Raw genomic sequence first — 24,861 nt, 5'->3', positions numbered from 1 at the left:
CTATATGCCTGCCACAGCTGCACTTCATCACGCTAATCATCCTCAGGGAAACGCGCTCGGGCTGTTCGAGGCTGTTAGGTGGTGATAAACTTGGCCTCCGCGTCGCAGGGTGTCGATGCACCCGCTCACCAGCTTGGCCCATGGTGCAGCAATAAGAGCATGACTTCACAACTTGGCTGCGTGGCCTAAAAGCTGCCAAACTCTTTGCCTTCAGAACACCTGGCACTCGCTTCTCGTTCTGGCAGAGTAGCACTGGATTTTCACATTTGTTTGTTTGTTTCATGAGAGGACAATTGCAGACAGCAGTCCTCATTTGGATCGACAAACTGGGATTTGCCCGTTTTTTTTTTCTTTGGAGTCAGAATTGTGTGTCTAATTTTAAAGGTTGAGCATTTGAGCCTGTCATTCCTCCTACTTCCAGGTTGAAATAAACACAGCTGCGAAGAGCTTAAACAGAAAAAGGCTGAGGACGAGGTAAGGAGATGTGCATGTATATAACACTTTCACTAGTAAGTTTTTAGTTCAGGTGCAATTTGGAATGAAAAATGTCTTTTTCATTATAGATTGTATATTATATTTGCACACAGGGCATGAAGAACTGACAGGGTTGCGAGCTGCACTCATATTCCCTCATCTCTGAGCAGTCTGTGGGATTAGCCATTAACCCTGTGTGCAATCACGAGCCAAGACAGTCCAGTGTGGCTAAAAGGAAAGAATGTTAGTAAAAACCAACGCAGTAAAATCACAACTGAATAACAGATATTTTTAATGTACAGACTTATCTAACTATGAATTTGAACTATAAATATGAACCTATGGTGAAATGAAAATAACATGTTCATAAAATGGAAATGCACAATACTATACATTTGATAAACCTGCAAAAATAGTTCAAAGCCATCTTAACAATATACATGTGACATACTGTTTGCCATATATAGATAATATTATTCTAACATATGCACTGCATGAGTAATGGAAGTCGCTGTGGCCTAAAACAAATGGTAAATCTTGCATCACCTGTAGAAAAGTTTTCTTTTCAGCCTGGTAGCAAATCCATTTTCTTGGCTTGATGTGCGTGTAGATTTTGGTTTTCTTCCTTTTGGACACCATTATACTCACCTGTAGCTACTTCAAACTTGTGACACTGGCTCTGTGGCCAATCAGTATCATACAAATAGGTTAAACCTAACAAAAGTCAAAAATGACAAATATCTTGTATAATACGAATCATTTTGCTGCTTAATACTATCAAATACATCAGAAAAAAAGCCTCTAAAATAGTAGATTAAGTAGATTAAATGAACGCTGTATGTCACGACGTGAGAAATTAACACAGATGGACATTTAACATATATACTAGTGAAAAACATACAAATCATTCAGACAGCATTACAAAATAAATCACTTGAAATGCAGTCAGCCAATTTCACAGACCTACCCATAGAACTGAGAATGAAGCAATATGAGTTCTTTCCTGTTCAGCTGACTGGGACTTTCACAAGGAGCTCTGTCACACTGCAGCGTTCTGTTCTTGGTCTGGTCTTACACATCCAAGCCGTTCACTCACACATTGGATTTCTTTAGACCATGTTTTTTTTTTTTTTTCCTTCAGGAATAAAGAAACCTGCTCACCTGACATAGCACCTATTCACAATCCTTAATTTTTGGATTTTTTTTTCTTTTTTGTATCTGACACAGGTGAGCTCTTCATAACAGACACGGATTGTGACTTGAAGCCTGGTGGCCTGAAGAGTCTAGACTCCACCCACTCATCAGAGCCATTGAAGGCCTTCTAGGTTTTCTTTTGCTCTAATGGTTTGCCTCAGAAGACAAAATCCAAATTTAGGATGTATGGCATATAACTATTTACACCTATGCTGGTTACTTAGGGAGTGCAGGGGTCCAGACTATCCTGAGGGGCTGATGGCTCTTGTGGGGAGAAATGTCACCCACTGGTACCATCACCAGGACCAGAATGGCACTCGTCGAACATTACAATCAGCGTGTGGAAGCTTCCCATTGAGAGGTGAGTGCTTTTAGATAGTGATTCAGCCACCAGCTACAGATCCCACAGACTGCTAGAGCAGTCCAAACGCTCTCTCTAATCAAGCGTATGCAAATCATATCGATGGCACTCGTCTCATGCTCGCATCTTGGATGCTCTCGGTAAGTGAATGTTTAATTCATTAGGGATTGATATTTAGCAGTCGTGTTCTCTGAGGAGATGATTAAAGGAAATGAGGATGACCTTGGCTCCATCTGCAGATGAAGATACTCTCACTTTGCATGTCCCTAGCAAATTTAAGATGGAGGGTGTGAAAATATGAAGAATAGTGACTTGCCCAGCTGTTTTCTTATAATGACAGAAAACACCTATGTACAATATCTGTAGCACAGAATATATGGATAAAATTAAGCACTTACACTATTTAAACAAAGTTATTTAATCTTGTCTGGAAGAAAATAGTAGAATCATAATCAAGTCTGTCACTGAGATACAACATTCTAAGGCTGAGTCCTACCCCTAAGAAATCTCCCAGATGGCACAGTGGTGCCATCAGCATATAGCCTCTTTCAACAGGCTTCTTCCCTTCCTTAAAGAAAAGTGCTCTCTGTGTTTGCATCCACAGGAATGTATTTAATAATGTTGCAGCAAGATGGATTATCACAGTGAGAAATGAAAGCAGAATGTGTCTGTATATGTGCCTGGGTGTTCCGTGAGTATGCAAATGATTAAATAAATAAACGCATAAGAAAAATAAGACATAAGCAGGTATAAGTGGTCAAAGTGAATTGGGTGTAGTATTCCTGAAAAAGAAGTAGCAAAATCCGGGTAGGGTATGTGTTTCTTGGCATGCTACACCTTTTCAACATAAAATGCAAACTCTGTCGTCTCTATACTCTGCAGACAGCAATCCAACAACATCTAAAGAACCGGGATTATGTGAATTGAGCTTCGTTATCCTGGCCAGCTTTTCTGAGCTTGGAATTCAGCTTCTCTATTGAGTGGTAGTGCAAGGGTAGTGCACACCCAGGTGTACGTGAGTGTGCCTCAGACTCAATAGACCTGCTGAATGTAGTTAAAGCTCAGTTAATGGGGGGCACAAAAGGGCCAGAAGTCACACCAGTGACCCACAATGTCACTTTCCCCAGATCGCTTCATTATTGAGTAATTGTGTTGCTCAGTTTCAATCAGAGAGAACAGAAAGAGCTGTGAAATGCTCATGGTATGACTGCCTTACTCTTTTCTGATCCTGTGTCTCTGGCCACGATATCTTTAACTGACCCAGAATGTAAAAGCAGAAACATACTTCTTTGAAACTAAAGAGAGATTTTTCTGTAACTTAACAGGCAATAATGGAGGGTGTGGGATTGAAGAGAGATAGAAGCAGAGAGAGAGGGAGAGAGAGAGAGAGAGAGAGAGCGAGAGAGAGAGACAGAGAGAGTGATGGTGCTAATAAAGTCTCCTTTTTAAAATGTGCAGTGCATATTTGATCCTGAAGAGACTGTCAGTGAGGGTGAGCAGACATTGGCATTACACAGTCACGCGAAAGACAAGACACTAAAATTTAGTTAATCACATGTTTACTGCTTTGTAGTCTGGGTCCTTCCTGAAAGAAAGCCATTCATGTAATACACAATATTTTGTCTGCAATGCAGTGCTCTATTCTTGAAGATTATATTAGACCAGTACTAAAGGCTATTACTCACTGCCATACTGCCATACCATCAATACTTGGACTGCTTAATGAATAGTGACCATTTATTGCTGTTCCTCAAACACATGCATTTCGACAATTTCACAAATGAATCATCAAAACTGTCAAAACTGTCATTTCCAATATGAGAAAATTACTGTAATATCTACTATGATCAATATATTTCATAGGAAATAAATGCAGATGCACACTATTCATTGCCTCTTTGACAGAGCTGCAATATTCTTAACAAGACAGCCACTTCATGTACAAAACAACAGTTAGTTCCACTGCAACTTTGGAAACAAATTTAGGATAATCTCAGAACTTTATTTTTTTTTTTTAATAAAAATGAAATGATTTGAGTGACCAAATGTTAAAGCAGACAAGTGAATTGATATTCAACCTGTAAAGTCACAGGATATTAGACTGTGGCACCTTGAGAGTCAAACCTCTCTCTTTCTACTCTGCACCTTTCAAAATGTATATGGAATGAGAACGTGGTGTGGGCATTTTGTAACATATTTGTGGTTTCACTGCGCGTGAGTGTTGCACCCTCCAGAGCAGCACATCTGTGCATCTCTGCTGCTATATCCCAGAGACATCTGAGGTCCTGCTCTTCTTTCAAACCCCAGGACACAGAGGCAGTGCTGTGATTAATCTGGACAAATGTTGCAGTGATGTGTTTTCTCTCTCATTCTCATGAGCTCACACGTCTGCACAATAGAAAGCATCCTCCACACAGGTAGCCAGCTGTAGTTAGAGAATTGGATCGATCTTTCAAAAGAAAGCATCGGCATGGATCAAACACTCGGCTCAGGAAGAGACGCCCAGCACATTCGGGACAGACACTTAAAGGTAACGGGGCCAGTCGCGCAGCTTTTTATCAGGGCGTGTTTGCACATCACTGTACCTTTATCAGATGCAGTCTGTTGTGAGGGAAATAATTGGTCCCAAAGAAATAAAAGGGTTGAGTCAGAGCATTAATAAAACATTCCCTGTGCACGCCATGCATCCTGAGTTGTCTCGTAAATGTGAGACGATTTGTTGAATTATCTCTGTCAGCTGGGAGGAAAGCTGACGATATTAATGAGTCTCTTTGGTAAGTAATTACTGTTTCTTCTGAAAGAAAACCCTGGCCCCAGCAGTCTGCCAGATGCACTCAAACATAGATATTTCCTCTGTGAAAATGATTATCAGAATTATAATGCAACTATGTGGTCACATAATTGTAGATGTGTATTTTTTCTCTTGAAAATTCCTCATTAGAAATATTGAGGCCATGACACTAAGTCTAACCAAGGCTTGGATGAAAATATTTCAAGAAAGCTAATTTTAAGGCTACCATTAACAATTTATGGAGCACTGTCAAAAAATGATATACTACATTCCCTTCAAAGCTTCTGTAATATACTGTAGATTTGAGTCAGTGTTTTAGACACAGCATATGAAAAATCTTTCAAATTTTAAAATATCTGTGAAAACTGTTCCATTTAATGTGTAACTTTAGAGGCTCCTTATTTCGACTTTCTGTCTCATCAAAGGCAAAATCTCAAGGATACCGTCTTTGTGTAGTATAGCAGCAGACCTAACATTCATAAGTCTCCCTGCCCCTCCCCCCACCCTGCCATTTTCTCTTGGTTTTTCCTTTTTCTTTTTCTTCCCATCTTCAGACTGTTTCCCTTTCATAAGCTAACTTCAGCAGGAAACTTGTCCAGCCCGATATCAGGCAACTTGGACTCTTTGACTTCCCCTTCCCTTTCAGCCTTTTGGCTCTCATAGAAAGAGAACAGGATGTTTGCTTGAGTGATTGAATCAAATTGGTGAGCAGCATTCATGTTTGCTATTGATTGATTTAGTGAAGCTACTGTCAGGTCCTCTGATTCTCCACTATGATAGAGTAGCAGCAAAAGAAAAAAGAGAAAGTCATACAAATGCTTTCACTTGTCAATCTTTCTTTTAAATGCTTCAGTGAGGGTTTGGTTTTCCATTACTATGTAAATCCTACATTTATGTGATGCTGACAGATGTCTGTCATTGATAAAGAAATAATTTAGTGTCAAACACTCCAAAATACATTTGATTTAATTTATGCTGATTGACTCACCCTGTTAAATTGTAAATGCAATCTTTGAATTTCCCCATGCCAATCATATCACACAAGACTTTATATACCCCTTAGGTTTTTGGAAGACTGTCCCATGATAAAGTTTGACATATTCTTGGTCTGTAGTGTAGTTTAAGGTTGTATCAGCTTGCTGCAGTAATCGTAGCAAGCAGAAAAGTCTTCTGAACCTTTTAATGATGTAAACTTTCATTTTTATGGCTTTCATAAAACAGTGCTCCCACACACCATCCGCACATACAGTTTTATCATTACACTTTTATAGGTTTTTTCAGATGTTTGATGAATGTGTCCAAATCAATCCATCAATCATTTCTCAGCATATGCATTTTTCAGGGACATGCATTCTTTCATGGATTACAGAAATTGAATTTTGTGATTGTTTCAGTCACATTTGTCAAGTTTTGTAAAGAAAACTATATAAGGAAGAGGTTGTGCAACACTGAAATTAATCTGTCAGTCAATTTCCAACAAATGCATTTCATTGGGGTGTATGATTTGATGCTTTCCAGCTTTCCCGGATCAATGACTTGACAAGCTATTGCATTTGGTAAGACTAAAACATCAGTTTAATCCCGTCATGAATATTTTTTTTACAAGTGAAGCTAAAAAAGGCATATCCCAAACCATTAACAAGTTGTTAACTTGTCATATGAGCTGACTTGTCCAAGTTCCTGCAAAAATGCCATCATGACACCACTTCGATCTGCAGAAAAGGCCATTCCAAATGCATCTTCTGCAAATGTTCTTGGGTAAAAATTCAACCACAGACCTCACTCTAAAAAAGCACAGGGGTCCCGGTGACTCAGTGATACAGATGGCTTGGTCAACCCAGTGATACAGATGGCTTCGTCAACCCAGAATACAACAGCCAGGCCAGGTGAGCCAGCCAGGGGCAGGGCACATCAGAGAACTGTACAAAAGTGAGGAAACAGTTCATTCTGGAGGGTGGAACACACATATCTAATTTCCACTAAGTCTCAAAGGCTCCTTGTCCAAAATGACATCTAATACAAGACACACACAACATCAAGGGAGCATAGGTAAACAATGATTGCATCTTCCTTGGTTCTTTTAAAGGGCAAAGGCTTTTGTGAAATTTATTCTTTTATCATCAAGCTACATTTGCAGAGTTTACATCTTATGTATAGAGGATATGTGGTCATTATTCATCAGATAGGACTAATTCACAGTTAGTGTAACATAAATCAGCTTCTAATTAGAATTCAGAAAAATTAGTGTAATTTCAAAACGGAATTTTTTTTTTCAGTTCAGCAGCTGACCTGCTTTACAGTGGTGGCTTACTGGAGTCTCATTTTGCGTGTGTGTGTGTGTGTGTGTGTGTGTGTGTGTGTGTGTGTCTGTCTGTGTGTGTCTGTGTGGTATCTTAGTCAATAGTACAGAGACAGCCTCTTTGTTCCAACCTGTCTCTTTCACTGGCTGCATGCTAGGTCATTTCTTCAGCAAGGGATCAGTTTGTTGTTTAAGCATTATAAATGTCCTGGTCTTAGGATATCATATGGGACAGGCCTGGTAAGATAGATTCAGTGCTGGATGTCAGGGGCAGACTGAAGGACCTGCTCTGGAGCCACAGAAGCTGTTTATAGCTGCCACCGATGGTGAGGGAGCCAAAGGAACAAAAAACTCTCCTATACCTCTTCTCCACTCAATCCCAAATGCCCGGGAACAGCAGCGGTCTTCCACCATTCACAAAATGACAAATTACCTGCCTTGGTGAGTACCTCGCTCTCTCGCCTAATGCCTGGAAGTCCCCTTTGAGTAGCACTCTCCAAGCTATACATCATAAATAGACCAGAAGACCTCATAATGCCATAGACATGTTAAGCATAAAAAGAAAGTCACATCCAATTCTACAATGGGTTTCATCTGTCAGTTGTTCCAGAAAGTAGATCCCGAGGATTTGAAAATCACAGGTCGCTGTGTGAGCTGACCTGTATGGAAGCTTAAAATGGTAAAAGCCAGGTCTGTGGTGGATCTGTTGCTTGTGGCTCTACATGAAATTGCTTTCACTCATCATGGTTCTCTCTGCTGTGCTTCTCTGTGAGACTTTGTTCCAGAATGTTTGTGGGTAATTCTGTTTTCTCAGGCTATTTCTGTTATGAGGAACATTCACCCCACAGTTAATTGAGTCAGTCAGAATGGCTCATGAGATTGCGTTTCAAGCAAAATGCTTTTTAACTTTTTTCTTTCATTCAGGCTCCTTCAGCAGATGTAGTTTGCTTTCAGTTATATCCTACTCTGCTCTGGCTTCCAGTGCTAAGTGTTTCATATAGACTGAGTCATATTATTACATCTGGTATAGAGTAAGATGTTTGAAAGCAAGTTTATAAAATCATTCCAACCAACAGATAAAATTACCACTATCAGACCTATACATTTTTCCATATACATTTATGTGATTGTATTAACTGAGATATTAAAGGCCAAACTCTTTTTTTACTAGTAAATTTACTAATTAACTAAGTAAAACATATTTTGCATATATATCTAAAAACTAGCATATACAGACACAGAGAGAGATATCCAAATTCCTTGTCTGACCTGTATAAAACATTCATTTATGCAGTGCAGTGTACTGGATGGACAAATGACCCCAGGAGAAATTTTGCTCTGTGGGCTCTCCTGTCTACTCAGTCTGGCAGGTGCAGCTGCAAAGAGCCTTTATGATTGCTGAAAAGTGTCACCACCAGTTAGTGGAGTTCTCACGATGGGATGAAACCCAATGGTGCTAGGTAGGCAAGAGCACAAACTTCTAAAAAGAAAAAGCGTTGGTCTCGGACCTCCTTTAGCTTTCTCCAGCCATCCAAGTGAATACAGGTTTCACGGATGGGGAGGGAAAGTCAAGGTCACACACAAACAGGTTTTTGCTTTTTTTATCAGAGCCATATACCAATGCCTTGGGTAATCAGTATTTTTGATTTACTTCTTACTTAGTAGATGTACTTTAGCATAGAAGAGTATTTGTACTTTAAATTGCTATTCATACTTTCAGAGATTTTTCTTTACTCCACTGCAGAAAGCAAAGCTAGAGATAGTAAAGGTGTTCACACAAATACTGATGTCTGTCACATGTAAATCCACTCTCAAGCTGTTGTGTACAGTATGATATATTAGATCACTACTAAATATGAGCAGCAGCTAAATTAAGAGAAGTGTGAGTGCTAATAGGCTATGTGACTGCAGTTATTTGGGTGAGAGAGAAGACTATGCAGCTTTACCCAAAGGTGCCTTGTCCATATGGGTCCTGGCCTACACTGACATATGTGTTGTTGAAAGACAGCATGGAGCACTTTATCATTTTTATAACACCAGATGGTTTTTAAAAACATTCATACAATGAGCATTTTGGCCACATAATAAGGCATTCATCTTTTAGTTTCAAAATGGCTTCAAAGGCTTGTAATGATTCACTTTAAATGATGGTACCCAAAGCCCAGTGTTTCTGTATTGCCTCCGTGCTTGCAACATTAATATGGTATATACAAAACAATTGATTTGCTGTCAATGACCTGATGAGTCCAGGATTAACACTGGCAAAAAACAATTTATTGGACAGAGACGCAAAAATTAAGTACAATCTCCTAAGATATTTCAAACCAGTTAAGAAAATCAAAAATGATATCCCCATTATGGGACAATTGTGGTTTGGACTAATGTGCAATTTTATCTATCTATCTATCTATCTATCTATCTATCTATCTATCTATCTATCTATCTATCTATCTATCTATCTATCTATCTATCTATCTATCTATCTATCATTAAAAATTAACAGTCTTTCAAGACAACATTTGTGCATTTCTGTTCTAAATGAGCAAGGTGAAAGGTGATATTAAACCTACAAAGCACAATATCAATGAACAACCGTTTCATCAATTGTCTTCAATACATCATCAGGACCATTATCACTGGTATTCTTATTGTTCTTTTTCTTCAGCTGTCCATCATCATTCATCATCGCTGTTCCCAGCAGCGGTGAATGCAATGGCTTTCTGGGTCTAATACAATGCAGGGCAATCATCACACTGTATTACTTTGTCCATGGGGCATAAGAATATAACGACATACTTCACTGACATGAGCAGACAAAAGTAATCACACTGTCGCTGCTGAGCCGTCACTGTGGGCAAATCTCCGAACAAATGATTATTCCGCAAGCGAATGCCATCGAATCTCTGATGTAAAATTGATATCCCCACAGATGAGAGTTTGGAAGTCACAGTAGGATAATTGCCTTTCACAGTGAGCAGCTCAGACTTGAATGCCCCAGCAGCGTAATGTTTAGAATGCTGGCAGAGGTTGTAGGTTGATAAAATCACTTGATTTTACTGTTCTTTGATGACCAGCTTTCACCATTACAGTGTGTGTGTGTGTGCTCGATGGAGGATAATTGATACATATAGATGAAAGGAACTCTCTCCCATGCATTAACTGTTTTAGCTTAACTGAGTGGACCTCTCTTATGGCACTGGTCGCCTCTAAGAGGCCCACAGATATGCGGTATCGTAATAAACATGCTACGAGCATCAATAATTAAAAAAAAACACACCCTTGTGTTCTTGGAGACAACGCACTAGAACAAAACTCTAAATATTTGTCAGTTCGTACAGAGATGTAGATGTCCTTGAGGATATGCTTTAGGTGTTGAATTATTCACGGTGTGTAGTTGCGCGAGCATTTAAAAGCCCCTGTTCTCCACTCCTCTTCCCTGGCCCAAAGCGCAGCCTCAGGGAGAAGCATGTTATTCAGGAGAGATCTCAGCCATTCCCTGTGTGGCTGGCGCAGTTCAATCGCTTTCCCATACTTTCTCCATGAATGCCAATGATGTCTGCCTGACATCATTTCAAATGTCAAAATAACAAGGACAAGGATCCAGTTTTCTTACTTACTCTGGTTTTAATATGTTGAGATGCATTTGCCACTTGGTGAACTTGGATACTTGCTGCTAAATGTGCCAACATTTCATATCAGGACACTGGCTTTGAGTCTCTAGTACTGCTTGATTTGAACCACCATTCTTCACGACACATAGAAGACATACATCCAGACTACTCTCTGTCCTGGCACCCAGGTAGGGCAATGAACTTCTACTGGCTGTCCATAGCTGAATCACTAGCTGTATTCAAACGAACTGAAGACTCACCTCTTCACGGCAGCATAAAAAAAAAAAAAAAATTATTGCCATCTTTTCCATTCTAGCAAGGCGTTTAAGCCTTAACACTGAGCCATCTATTATCACATAAGGACATGTATTTGATAGAAACTACAAAGCACTTTTATAAATGGGTCTGGACAAGGGAATCTGCTAAATGTAAATATCAGGAAAGTTCATTTAGACCCATATACATATTATTCACATAAAATAATTCTTAGGGTTGAAGGTGGCATGGCTTCCTATTCTAAAATGTGTAGCCATTGAGAGAGTAGGCGTCGAGAGAGAGTGCTGCAGGTCAAAGAGCAGGATGTACAGACTCCCTCAATGGTGATAGACATTTATTGACATACGTTGAAGACAATGGCAATCACAAAAATGGTGAACCCGAATACAAATAATATGGAACATTGTGAACATAAACATAGGTTATGACAAATGTAATGACTGACAAAGATGCACACACCAACAACGGTTTAAATACACACAGACATTACAACACTAAACCATGTGCAGGTGTGCATTGACAACATGGGCGAGGTTACAAACAAGACTAACAATGAACTCCCACTGCACTCGGCGGGCCGAAACACGTGACCAGTGGGAAAGAGAGCATTCCGTGACACCTGGAGAGGATTATGTGCAAACTTAAACTAAGTATTTTTTCTTTTTCAAAACCAACTGACTCATTCTTTTTGCATAAGGAATGGCTCATAATGTAGTGCAGGATTTACTTTGAGGTTATGAGATGCAATAGCACGTCTAGAAAGCTGTACATGGCTTAGGAAAGGGGTTACAGGCACTTTTAGCAGGGTGTCATGTTGATGAATATATAATTTCTCCATGTTAAGTAAACTGAAGTCTTCTGTTTCTTTTGTAATAATGTATAATTATGTGTATTCTTGCTACAAAGATTCTACTGCTCTTTCCTTCTGCTTAGTTTTAGCAGTTGTGCATAAAAAAGCTTGAAAAAGCTAGTAATGTCCCAGCTTTTCATTTTACTGAGTAAATGTCTCAGCTTCTCTGACCTACAGCATTCAATATATAAAAGGACTGTTGAAATACATGGCATACCATACATGGATAAATATTAAGCTAGATAAGTGGGTGAAAAATACATATTATATTAAATGCATTCCGTTCTAGTCCAGCACTAATATAACATTACACCCAGTAAGTTATCCTACATGAATAGTGCACATTTTGTATGTTTCTACATTACTGCTATACAGTAATATCGGATCAACATTTTAATCACCAGATATTGGTTAGTTTATTAACAAAAATTGCTCTTTACAGTAAACTGTTTAACAATGATGTATAGGTAGCACATGTGAAGCTAGACATAGGCTACTGCCAGTTGCAGTTTGTGATTAAATTCGTAACTAATTCACTTAGTTGGACAGACTACTTCCTATCATGCATTACGATAAATTTAACTATAATTATAAACAAGTAACTTCTGCTGTGAACAGAAAAGCAAATATTCATGCAGTGGTGTGTCAATTAATCCATATGAATAAAGAATTGATTCATGTTTTAGTTATCTTATTTTTATAACATCTACCATTATTGTCAGACTTTTTTTTTAGTTCTGATTCCATTTCAGGAGTTTTTGCAGTATGTAAAACAAGCAAATAAACAAAAATACACCCCCCACCCCCCCACACACACTTTTATTACCCCTTGCCATCCTGTAGGTCTGCCTCTGTCAAGATGCCTGAAATGAACTGTCAAAGAATTAAAAAATAAATAAATAAAAATACATTTACAAAATTGGCCTTAAAACACACCATAGCTTAACTTGTATGAGAGATGGACAAAATAATCATTATTAGGGCAGATGAAAGCTGGCAAGTCCTATTAAATTGAACACCAGTGAGTAAATGTTAGCTATAACACAGAGCTGAAGAGTGCCAATGTCTACTTTATTTAATGTCTCTGTGTTGACAGTTAAGACAACATATGCCAAATATAATCAAACTATACTTGCAAAAAGGAATAGCAGCCAGCCACAAGCTAAAACCTCAAGGCAGACAGCCTCAGAAATAACTGCAGAATTGAGTCAGCATATCTATGACCCTGTCTCAACAAAAACTGCATGTCCTGAGCTTCACAGACCTGGATTTTATGATAACAATTGTATCCAAGGACAGGACACAACCCATAACCTGCTGTAGGGAACTGAAAACCTGGGGCCTTGAGAAATGAGAAAAACATAATATGATCTATTGAGTCATCTTTCACATATTGTTCTACATGTGGCCATGTTTACATTCACAAAAAGTTAAAGAATGCTTTTATCTAATAATGTCTGTTGCCAGCTTTTAAAATTGGTGGTCGATCCACCATGGTGTTAGCAAGCCATGGTGATCCACCATGGTGTTGGGAGCTTTTAGGTATAATGACTGCTCTGCAAGGTGGCAAAGTCATTTAACAGAATCAAATGTAGATTCAAATGCACCCAATGGTGCATACACTGTTCCTTCATGATATTGTGAGATGACAATGTTCCTATACATGCTGCTCACTTTCATGAATACAAAGATGAAATGTAATGCTATTCATGACCCTCTTCAATAACCCACACTAAACATTATTAAACCATAACAGCTAGTTTGAAATAGCTTCATCTTCATCCATCAAAGAACTGATAATAATCCTTTAGGCCATTGCAAAGAGTTCAGGACAAGTGTAGTTGCACTGTGGTGAGGACTTTAGCTTTTAGAAATGTCAAAGTGTGGCCTTCCAATTTGCTCACACACACACACGCACACACACACACACACACACACACACACACACACACACACACACACACACACACACACACTATATACTATATAAACTAAGTGTTTCTATTATTATTTCAAACCTCTTGATTGTGTTTGTGTGTCTGTGTGTGTAACAGGGAGATAGAGGGAAAGAGAGAAAGAAGAGTTGTCTGGTGAATTTGGCAGTAAGCCAGAGTTTTGGCAGTTAGATGTTTTTTGTTACAGAATGTAATGGAATCTGTTTTGTCTTACACAGGTTTACGCACAGTATCAGTGATGCAGCTGATGTTTGTATGAGCTAGTGCAACGCACAAATGCAAGATGACCGGACCACACACACATGCAATAAAGATGTTCTATTCGTTCCAGAACATCTGGACATAGGGCTTATAAAACTGTCTGCTGTATGTGCCCTGCTCTTGCTCTCCCATGCCATTTTATTGGAGATGGCCTTGAAGTGACCACATTTAAGCCAAAGTTTCATAATGCAAATATTAAGACTATATTTCCAAGGAATCCCAAATTCTGCAAAATTTTGCAACATCTGTTAGGTTTAGGCTTTGGCAAATATCCAACAGCACAGCGCACCCCACTGGGTCGGAGTCTTCAGCGTTCAGAGTAATTATGGGATAATTGATTATCCAGGCTTCAGCTGCAATAACTCACTATTAGTAGTAAATCAAGAGTGTTACTTGGAGACTACATGAAAAATGAACCCAGCTTCAAGCTAAAGAGAAAACCCAGGTGATGCTCCAAAATTACTCAACTGCACGCCTTAAAGGAAACAAGGAGATACAGACATCTGGCTGACAAAATTAGCTAATGTCTATCTTAAAATAGAGAAAAGACATAGCTGACAGTGGTTTTTAGACTTGTCATTGCATGCCATATTTACATCCTGTATGCTTCAGGATATAAATCAAGCACATGTTGCAGACCCTGGGAATTTGATTATGGGAAGAATTTGTGGGACACAGATGGATAGACTAAACAGTGAAACAGATTCTCTTTATCACTGAGTGACCCCAGCAGATGTCAAAGCAACTTGATTCAGTGCAAAGACAGGCAGACTATCTTCAATATCCAGTCAGGTCTTTTAGTGCCTACAGCACTTATTCTCAGAACATGTGCAATACCCTGCTGGACTCCACAATGTCTCCTATAATTGTGTCAAGCTCCCAAATGTCTTCAATACTTAGTAAGACCCAGTATTTTGCAACCCAATTCTTGGGGATACCGCTCCTCTCTGCCCACCTGACCACCCCCAGGTAGTCCACATATTCTACCTGAAGTGTACCAGGTGTTGAGTGGTTTTGAGTGCCTAATTCAAATGATCTCTAGTAGAGCAAAATGTGGGAGGTCTGGCACGGTCTCTGAGGTTGGAAAACACTGCTCTACAAATATCTTCAATGCTCAGTCATGCTGTACTGCATGTGGAAAACCATCGAGATGCCTACAAATTCCTCAAAACATACTGACCAAGTGAATGCTACAATACGTAATTAGTTATACCCATTGAATTCACCTTTAACAATGTAGAATTTGAGGCAGGGTTAAAGAACAGTTGTGGAAGCATAAAACAATAGAATTTGCAAGGAATGACACTATGGTTACCTGGTAGTTTGAGTTAAACTATGTCTGAATTGGTCTTTATGAAAGGGTTGAAAGAAGGCTGAGATGAACTGTGTAGGTCATCAGGTACTCTGCAGTTAGTCAATTACAGTCTAATTAGGGTTGTGATTTAATATTAGGACTGTTTCAGTACACTTGTGTGTACAATGCTCAGTGAAAATGCAGAATGCCTTTATTCCACGTTGAAACACCTATCACAGCATTTGCAAAACCCACTGAGACCCTATGGTGCCTTCAATATCTTAACAAGATTTATACTATCTCCAGTATGCAGTTGGAGTCCAGAAGAACTATAGTATGTAGAGTAAAAATTCCTTGCAATAGGAAATGTTTACATTTTTCTATCTCACTGAGCTAATGATGACTTCCTAATTAAGAGGTTAGGAAGCCATTTTGAGTGTGTTCCAGCTTCCAGCACACCATAGATAAAGGATCAAGGGACATGAAATGCTGATTTCCTGATGTGTGTTCATTAGGAAATAAAAGAGAGCAAAAATGTGAACTGTCTGGAGGATCCCAAAGACTGGATTGAATATAATAGAAAAACTGCAATAATTTGCACAATATGGGGCCTCTGGGATTAGTAATCTCTGCTGGGCAAACCGTTACCTCTAACAGCTAATCTCTCAGTCACCATGTCATTGAGGTAACATGAAGCTCAGCAGCTTTCTTTCCCAGTCAGATTCCAGAAAGTCAGTAGTCTGCAGTAACACTATAAAGCCCAAATTAGTCAAAAGATACCACCTTCCAATCCATTTACAATCTTATACACTTCCATGTCAGATAAGAAAGTTCTACAAAATGAACGGCCGTATGAACGTTCTACACAGCGGCAGCCCACTGTTAGTGGCTCTGGGCTCAATGGTAATAGCCTCCCTTGTGGAGCTATGTAGTATCTGCAAGTGGGCACCCTTGTCTCAGATGTTAATTAGGCACCCTCATCTCAGACTTGCCCCCCTACACACACACACAAAACAGGAACGCATCGCTATCTTATCTAATTCACCAGAAAGGGACACATGTTCCCACATGTAGTATCGGCAAGATAATGTGGAATGAAGAAATTGTTTGATTCACAGCTTGGCACGTTGCAATATCTATTGATACTCAGAATTCATTGTCAAGTCCACTTTACCTCATTCTTCGAAGAGAATAGGGCTCGATGAAGGATCCGAAAAAAATCATACAGCTAAATATATCCCCCTGCCACAATAAACTAAACCGAGCAGAGAGATTTCATGTTCAAAGCACGAAGAAATTAAACTTCAAGCGTTTGTTTAGGCTTAAATTAGAAGGAATACGGCTAAATATCATGGATTATTAGCTGAGTAAATCAGAGCAGTCTTGGACAGTACATTAAACCAAGCAATTTTGATGAAAAGTATCAGAAAGAAACTCAATATCACCACGTATAGCCTATAAAAAGCCGCACTGTCAATGAATACCTAAATGCATTACTTAATAACTGCATATATAGTTTATTTTAAGTAATTAGTGCTGGATATCTATGCCAGATGTTATGGTATCACTGGCTTACTTTTAATATATATATATATATATATATATATATATATATATATATATATATATATATATATATATATATATATATATATATATATATAGAGAGAGAGAGAGAGAGAGAGAGAGAGAGAGAGAGAGAGAGAGAGAGAGAGAGAGACTTTGATTCTTTGATACCCCCAAATACACTTAGATTCTTTTAAAATATTTTTTTTATTATACCCAGACTTTTGCATTTTTCTTTCTTTTTTAATGTCCCTGACCTAGAAAATATGTTCTTCAGCTCTTTCAAAGTGTTTTTTTTTTTTTTTCGTAAAAAAATCGTAATGAGTGTCTATTTAAGGGCATGGTTTAAAATGGCATGCTATTCACAAGGCATTGGAGATGATGTGACTATACACAGGCAGATGGCGCTCCACTTACATAATGACAAACCATACATAACACAAATACAACTTTGTTCAAATAAGTTAAAAGACCGTAATAACTGCATTTGCATACTTATATAAGCAAGTTCTCTTTCTTTCCTTATTAATAATTTATTTATTTTAAAATCGGAAAGTCTACTAAAAAAATATTCACGAACCTATCTAATTAACTATGGTCAAAGGGGCGTTTAAAAATGCATGCAGTTTACTGAAGGAGTCGCGGTTTGCGTGACCGTCATAATTAATTATCTTACGGTTCGGTTATCGTTAGGTGGCAGCAAAGCACTGCAAATGATCAGGAGGGGACCAGCGACTGAATCGCACTTTTCAGCTCTCTAGTTAGTGAGTGCACCGCAGCATCCGGACAGAGGAGCGTCGGAGCAGCCCGCGGTCGGAGCATCGCTTCTACCTGAAAACCAAGAAGAGAAGAGGACGACGAGCAGAATTTGACACGTCCTACCCGGAGAACTTAGCACGATACGACACCGTACGAAAGAGGCTTATTAATTCGCAGGAGGACGAAATGAGTTGCTTTTGGATACACACTATCTGGATCCCGGCGTTGTTTGTACTCTTCGCATTTCAAGGTAGGACTAATACTGTGGTTGATACTCTGGTCGTGATGGTTGTTTTCTAAGTGAGTGTGAACTGTTTTTGCAAAATAGTTTACAGGGAAAATTGTATTTATGGACAGATTTAACATACAGTAAATTCATAACAGTGCTTATCCTTAAAACCATACACATTCGATTTCCTTACACTACTAACATTGCGTGTATTCTGTTGCCAATCTTCTTGGTTAATATGATTTATTTCATTTTTTATTGGTAGTAGATAATGATTGACTAACATCACAAATGCTGATGTTATTGGGGGTGGTAGTCACTAGATCTGAGCCCCTTTGAGGGATAGCCCCGTGTTGGTTTTGGAGGGGAGAGAGAGAAACAGAAAGAGAGAGCAAGAGACTGAGTGAGAGAGAGAGAGAGAGAGAGAGAGAGAAAGAGAGAGAGAGAGAGAGAGAGAGAGAGAGAGAGAGAGAGAGAGAGAGAGAATATATATATTTATAGAAATATATAAATATATAAATTCTATAGCCCAGAGTGTAGATTTCCTACCTGACATGGAATATAATATATATTTCATGGAATATAATAACCAGACCAGCTGGAAGTGACTATCACCATTGGGGGTGTGGATTTCCATCCTGGTAGGATGGTTTTTTTTTGTTTGTTTTGTTTTGTTTTTTTTGTGGAGTGGCAACTGTTGTGGAATGCTGTTGCTATATCTTGACATTGATGATGTTGATGATGATTTTTGCCCATTAGATTGGACAAGGAACACAGTGTTAGAAAGCCTCAGCCAATGTCTGTGTGGTAGGCATTGAGTTTGCACTTTTGCTGGGGGCTGAACGCAAAAACCCTACTGTGTGGGTTTGGCTGGCTGAGGCATAACTTGGATACATCCTACCGACCATTGCCCATACACAATTAGAACCCCACAACAGAGAATTTGGCTGTCTGAATGAATTTACAACAACCCAAGTCATGGCAGGGAAAGTCTCCAGTGTTGAACTGACACTTACACTGTGCATTCATGTCCAGCTGGAATCCAAATGAACACAGTAGGTGCTAATTAAACACTGCAGGTGTTGCTTCAGCAATAGGGCTGTTGTGTCCTTACTGACTCTTGACTTCATATATCCAAATATGTTTCAAGCGACTAGCGTCCCATGTCTGACACAGGTGCTTAGGTGTCTGGATGGACTTAAAACTGTAAGGGTTTCAAGCTTCAGCTCACATTTAAGTCCTCTACGTAAAGAGAGGCTTCAGCTAAGCGAATCCCTTTTGAAGCTGCCAGTTTCCCCACCACGCTGATGTGACCTTTCAGGGCTTGTGGATAAGTCTGTTGCTCGCTGGGTCCTAGCCTGACTGGCTCTGTGCTCCAGTGTTCCAGTCAGGCTCGATCCTGCCTGCAGAGGTGAAAACCCTGACTTTGGGGGGTTGCGGCCGCGTGACGGTGTGTCAGGGCCCCGTGCGTCCTGGCAGACCCTTTTGATCCACCTCCTGGCTGCCTGGAGAGAGGACACATGACAGTGCCTCTGGTCTGGCACGTGGCTGGCTCCGCTGCAGTGGCCTGTCTGCAGATGAAAGGAGAGTGGCTTCCTCTGATTGCTATCTGCACAAGTACAGATTCCCTAAACCACAAGAGGATTATAAAAGACAGGTTTCATTCAAACAAGAAACAGTATTGTGCATCGTTTTGCAGAACAAGACAATAGGGTCCTTTGGCAATTATACTAATACTAATTATCATTATCAATTATCAAGTACAAACAAATGTGCAGCTTTGCTATTGTTATTTCTTAGGAATGTGATTTTGCTTATTGCTTATCAGCATCAACATTGATCAATTGCTCAATCAATCAATCAGACGCTGACTTCTAATGTGAAGCCACTACACATATTCCTGTGTTTGCTTGAAGATGTTGGTGATGCAGCTTATCTATGTCTTTGCCTTGGTGGGGGTATTTGTGTCTAATTAGCCTCATTGATTTATGTGCCAAACTAAAGAGAGCACCCTGAGCACTGTGATTCGAATGTGCTTATTGAAACGGCTTAGTCTATAAAGCCAACATCAGGAGTCAGGGCAGCTCATGGGCTGTTTTTAGTCCCGTGAAAACAAAGGATTGCAAGTCTAAGATTACCCCTACTAAAGTGCACAGTGCAGACATGTGCCATCATGAGGGAACACAAAGGTAATCCTCAGAGACTGCTGCTGTTTCTTGATTGTGTTTTTTTTTGCTTTTTTGATTGTGATATTTGCTTTTTAATTGTTTTTTCTTTTCTTTATGTACTGAGTTATGTTTTATATGATTTTGCAGTTGATAGTATTGTTATTCAAGCAGCCTTTTTGTACACAACAATATATTGGAGGGGTGGATTAAATAGGAAGAAGTTTAAGAGATGAAAGGCAGAGAGAAGTTATGTGAGAGATGAGAGAATAGTAAGAGATTGGGCAGTAGTAAGGGATCTGATCTAAAAGTCTTTTTCAGCCTTTTCATTGCTGCTGCACATCATTTTATTTTCATGCAGTGTCAGGAGTCAGCACTAGGAGGCTCTCTTGCACCATGGCAACTGCATTACATTTAGGCTGGCGTCCGAATAAAGTGCTCATTTACACACATGGCCACACAGGATTTCCCAGCTCGGGGCCCATGGTTTGCACAATCATCAGTCCTTCCTCCTCTTTCACTCATCTATTCACACACTGGGAGCTCACAAAACCAATCATAGAAATTAGAGTAATTGCATGACTATGTAAGAGTGCTGAGAGTGAAATCACTAGAGGTCTTGGGCACAGCATATGAGTGTGTGGCTGCATGTAATAATAAATCACATGTGTTATCCCTATGTGTCATGTGTTGATGAACACTAGTTAACCGTTCAGCAGCTACCTAACAGTATGGTGTTTTAGCAAACTGTATGTGTTACTGCTGCATGTGGCAGTGTTAAATAAATAAGAACACTGAACATAAAAGGCTTGAACAGATCAGTTATTGGATTGATCAATGAATCGGTCAATTAATTAAATCAGTCAGTCAGTTAATCTGTCATAAGGTAACATTGATTTCAGTAGACTTAGTCTTTCTACTGATGACACTGTCCAGACTCCTCCTCTAATTATAAATTACCCTGCAGATTGCATTAACATAATGCTCATTTGTTAGATGAATTGGCTTAGGCAGGGCAAGAGTGTGTTATATATGTCCACCATTAATTTCTCTATGGAAAAGGTTGGCTCCCTCTAAGGCTGTTAAGTAGCTCCAAAGGCACAATTCATCACCATCAAGGCAAGCTTGCATTACTATGGCACTGAGAGAGAGAGAGAGAGAGAGATAGAGATAGAGAGAGAAAGCGAGTTTATATGAGGCTTATTGCAAATGCTTGTACCCTGGCATTATCAAGAGACAAGAATGTGCGAGTCACTATAAAGCAGCTTCAGAGCTCTGCATGGACTGCACTTATTCTGCTTTAACAGAAACACAAGGAGGTGGCCTTCCGATATTAAAAGTGGTGTTTTCTTGTTCCTGTCCCATCTGGTCTTGGTGGTTTCTTAGTTTCCTGTTTTGACTTTGCCTATGGGTTTGACTCCTGGGTTAATGACTTTGTACTTTAGTAACCTTAATAAACCTTAACAAATCTCTGCCATACATGTGCTGCCTCACGTCACTACACATCATAACAGACTGTTCACTGTGCCAGACCTGAATACAGGTAGCGCTTCAGACAAATTTAGATGTATAAATGAATTAATATAATAGTAATTCTGCCGGTTGTAAATTGACAATCAGGAGACTATAAATCCACTAAGGCCTAAGAAGTGTCAACCAACATCCCTAGGAAGCACTGTACAATACATTTGGTGAATTTGTTTATGTCTAGGTGTTATAATATCCCATTATTACTATTCATATGTTGTGTAACAAACCATCATGAGTGAGAGAGATGTGTTTTTATCATGTTACGCATCAATCAGCCCATTTGGAATTTAAAGATGATATAAAAAATGTGTTGTGCTGTTTTTAATTTGTGCCTTCTAATTCTGAATTACTGCTGTTAAGTAGTTTAATGTGTGTTCTCCTCAGCACTAATCGTGTTAGAATTCCTATTATAAATCCGCTCAATCCCAATGCTCTAGTGGAATTAGTAGACTATTAGGTTTGCTAAAATGGGACAGACATTGTCCTAGTAAAGGTGTCACTCTAATATGCTTCCACGGATTAGTCCAGAGACTCAAAAGACACCATGAAGAATACAGGATAACAATCTTAAGAATGGATTAAGGAATTAAAACCTCTTTAAATATTGGCCTAATGACAAAGAGGTAGTGATGCACTGTAATACTTTGTGTTATTCATGTGTTTTGAGGTTTTTTGACCTCAAAACACCTTAATACAAGGTGAACATATACTTATACCATGACCATATACTTATAAGTATTTACTCTCTGCTCACTGCCTTTTTAGGTCTTTTACTGAATTTGCAGTTGGAACTCTTGGTGCACACATAAGAGAAAGATATGAAAAAAACCCCAAAACAAAACAGGGAAATCCTCAGATTGTGTTCCAGAGTGTGCTATCTGACTCTTTTCGACACCATGGCGAGACTGGCATGTCTAACTGACACTGTAGGTGACATAATCATGTTTGTATTGAACTGCTTGCACACTCGAGTTGAAACACTTGCTCCATACCCTCCTGACAGGACGCATGTGTTAGTAGATGGAACAAGTGCCCCCTGTCAGCTGAAGCTAACAATTTCAGTGATGTCATGGTTTGAGTCCAGAGTTGCCTTTGGGAATCTCTTGGGAGACAGTTCTGGCAGGGTGGACTATTTGAAGAATCTTTAATTGGTTTATGTGGGAATTCTTGGCTCATTCCAGTGACATGGTACATGTTTGTTTGTTTTTTTTCTTTTTTTGAGTGCGAAAGACTCAGGTAAAAAAGGCCAGCATCTTCATAAAAATTTCTGATATTTCCTCATAGTTAAAGTTTCTGATATTTTCTGATATTTCCTCATAGTTAAAGTTTAATTCAGCTCCATCATGGAACTCTGAGTTATCTAAGAGTGTTTACAGTTGCAGAAACAGGTAGTGCTGTCAAAACACTTGTCAAGATGGATAGAGGTTGCTATAGTTACCTGCTGTGTAAAACAGTCTTTGGTAGATTTGTTTCAGAGTTAGCTTACGAGCTGGGGAATGTTGTCTTTAGGAAACTCCCTGTGGTGCTCAATAGCTTCACGGTCAGAGAGCAACCACATAAAGCCCTCCACCACCAGAGCTGTTCATGGCTGGTTGCTATGCTTCCTGCTACTTTTGAGACTAATCCTCTTTCACTGCAGTTAAATGAACTGTAATAGGCTGGAATGATGTGTGCACTGTTTTCCTCTAAAGATGCCCAGTTGGGTTTACTGCATGGCAAAGATGTGGGTGTTTTTATCTTTGTATTTTTACGTAACCTGAAGACCGTGAGAAGCACATTATGCTACATGTATTATGTAACTGGGCCATGGTGTGCCAGCTGAGCCTTCCACTTGCTTCTGTCTTTCCAAAAGTAGTAGTGTTTTTCTTTCTCTGTCTCTCTGTCTCTCCCTGTTTCTTTCCCTCTCTCTGTTTGTGTGTGTGTGTGTGTGTTTGTGTGTTTGTGTCCTTGGCACTCTCTGCAGCAAGTTTCCTGTGGTGCTGGCATTCTGTTGTGAGAAAGCAGAGCAGCAGTATCTTTCCACAGAGACCGCTGAGAAACTTAGAAAGTCTCTGTGTGTGTGTGTGTGTGTGTGTGTGTGTGTGTGTGTGTGTGTGTGTGTGTGTGTGTGTGTGTGTGTGTATGTATGTATGTATGTGTTTGTGTGTGTATGTGTTTGTGTGTGTATGTATGTATGTGTTTGTGTGTGTATGTATGTATGTATGTGTGTGTGTGTGTATGTATGGGGGGGGGGGCAGGGGGTGAGTGTAGGTGTTGTGTTTGTGTTCAGACCATTTAAACAGCATCTATGAATCCCTGTTTGCAATAGTTCTGATTATGTACACAGAAAGTCTTGGAATGTATCATGTTTTTATAAGACTATTTCAGCTTGGTTGATGGTCTTTACTTTACATTCTACTGCTCATGGAAGTTCCATTTAGACTTGGAGTGTGCCACTGGTTAGAGCAGTTTGATTATAAAAGCATAGTGGAGAAAGTGGTCATTCTGTAAAAAAAGTGTAGAAGGTTTATAGTTTAGACCTATTCACTTTCACTTAACTTTTCACTCTGTCTCTACATATATTATCCAAACAGTTTACTATATGATTTAGCGCTGCCTGTCATGCAAAGCATAGAATTTATTCCCATACTGCATAGGCCTGAACATTATATTAGGACTCATTAATATAAATAAAATGAAAATAAAATGTAATTTAAAAAATAGCATTTTTCTTCATAATAACATTTTTCTTCAAAATAACATGTTCACCTCAACAAGTGCTCTAATGTTTCTGTATCCCTGAGAGGCTGTTATAAATTACTGCAAAAACAATGCCTATTCATTAATTACATGTAAATCCTGAGCAATTTGCATCACTTGGATACCCTTTCAATCTTTCTTGTTTGTTATTTTAACATTTTAACAAGTGAACCGGAACATTAATTAAAAATACATTTTTGATGGAGCCTTCTGATGTTCTTATAAATTATTCACAATAGATTTATAAGATGGTGCATCTTAAAATATACCTTGTGATGTTTGCAAAGTGGCTAGATCAAACTCACTATACTATATATATCCTATTTTATCTAATATGAGAAAAGGGTGACATCATTTCCTGTGTCCCTCTCAGATAGGACAATGTCAGGTGTCCACTCTGTATCCTGCTGAGTGTGTCTGCATCTGTCCATTTTCACTCTCTCTGTCACTTGCTCCCCTGTGCTTTGAGCATTCTTCTGACAGGACATTGACCTGGCTAAGACCTCT

General features: G+C 39.2%; 1 protein-coding gene across 1 annotated transcript in view; it reads left to right on the top strand.

Moving 5' to 3' along the window:
* The first annotated feature begins 17,725 nt into the window (after positions 1-17,725).
* lsamp (limbic system associated membrane protein) overlaps positions 17,726-24,861 on the top strand; it is a 721,293-nt gene continuing 714,157 nt past the window's right edge. The window contains exon 1 of the mRNA XM_035534192.1: positions 17,726-17,941. Coding sequence (XP_035390085.1) covers positions 17,878-17,941 — 64 coding nt within the window. The 5' untranslated portion in view covers positions 17,726-17,877. The remainder of the gene's footprint in view (positions 17,942-24,861) is intronic.

This window comes from Electrophorus electricus, chromosome 15 (genome assembly GCF_013358815.1).
Source record: "Electrophorus electricus isolate fEleEle1 chromosome 15, fEleEle1.pri, whole genome shotgun sequence".
Lineage (NCBI taxonomy): Eukaryota > Metazoa > Chordata > Actinopteri > Gymnotiformes > Gymnotidae > Electrophorus > Electrophorus electricus.
The sequence above is the reverse complement of the archived record's forward strand: the minus strand, read 5'-3'. Positions and strand labels throughout refer to the sequence as shown.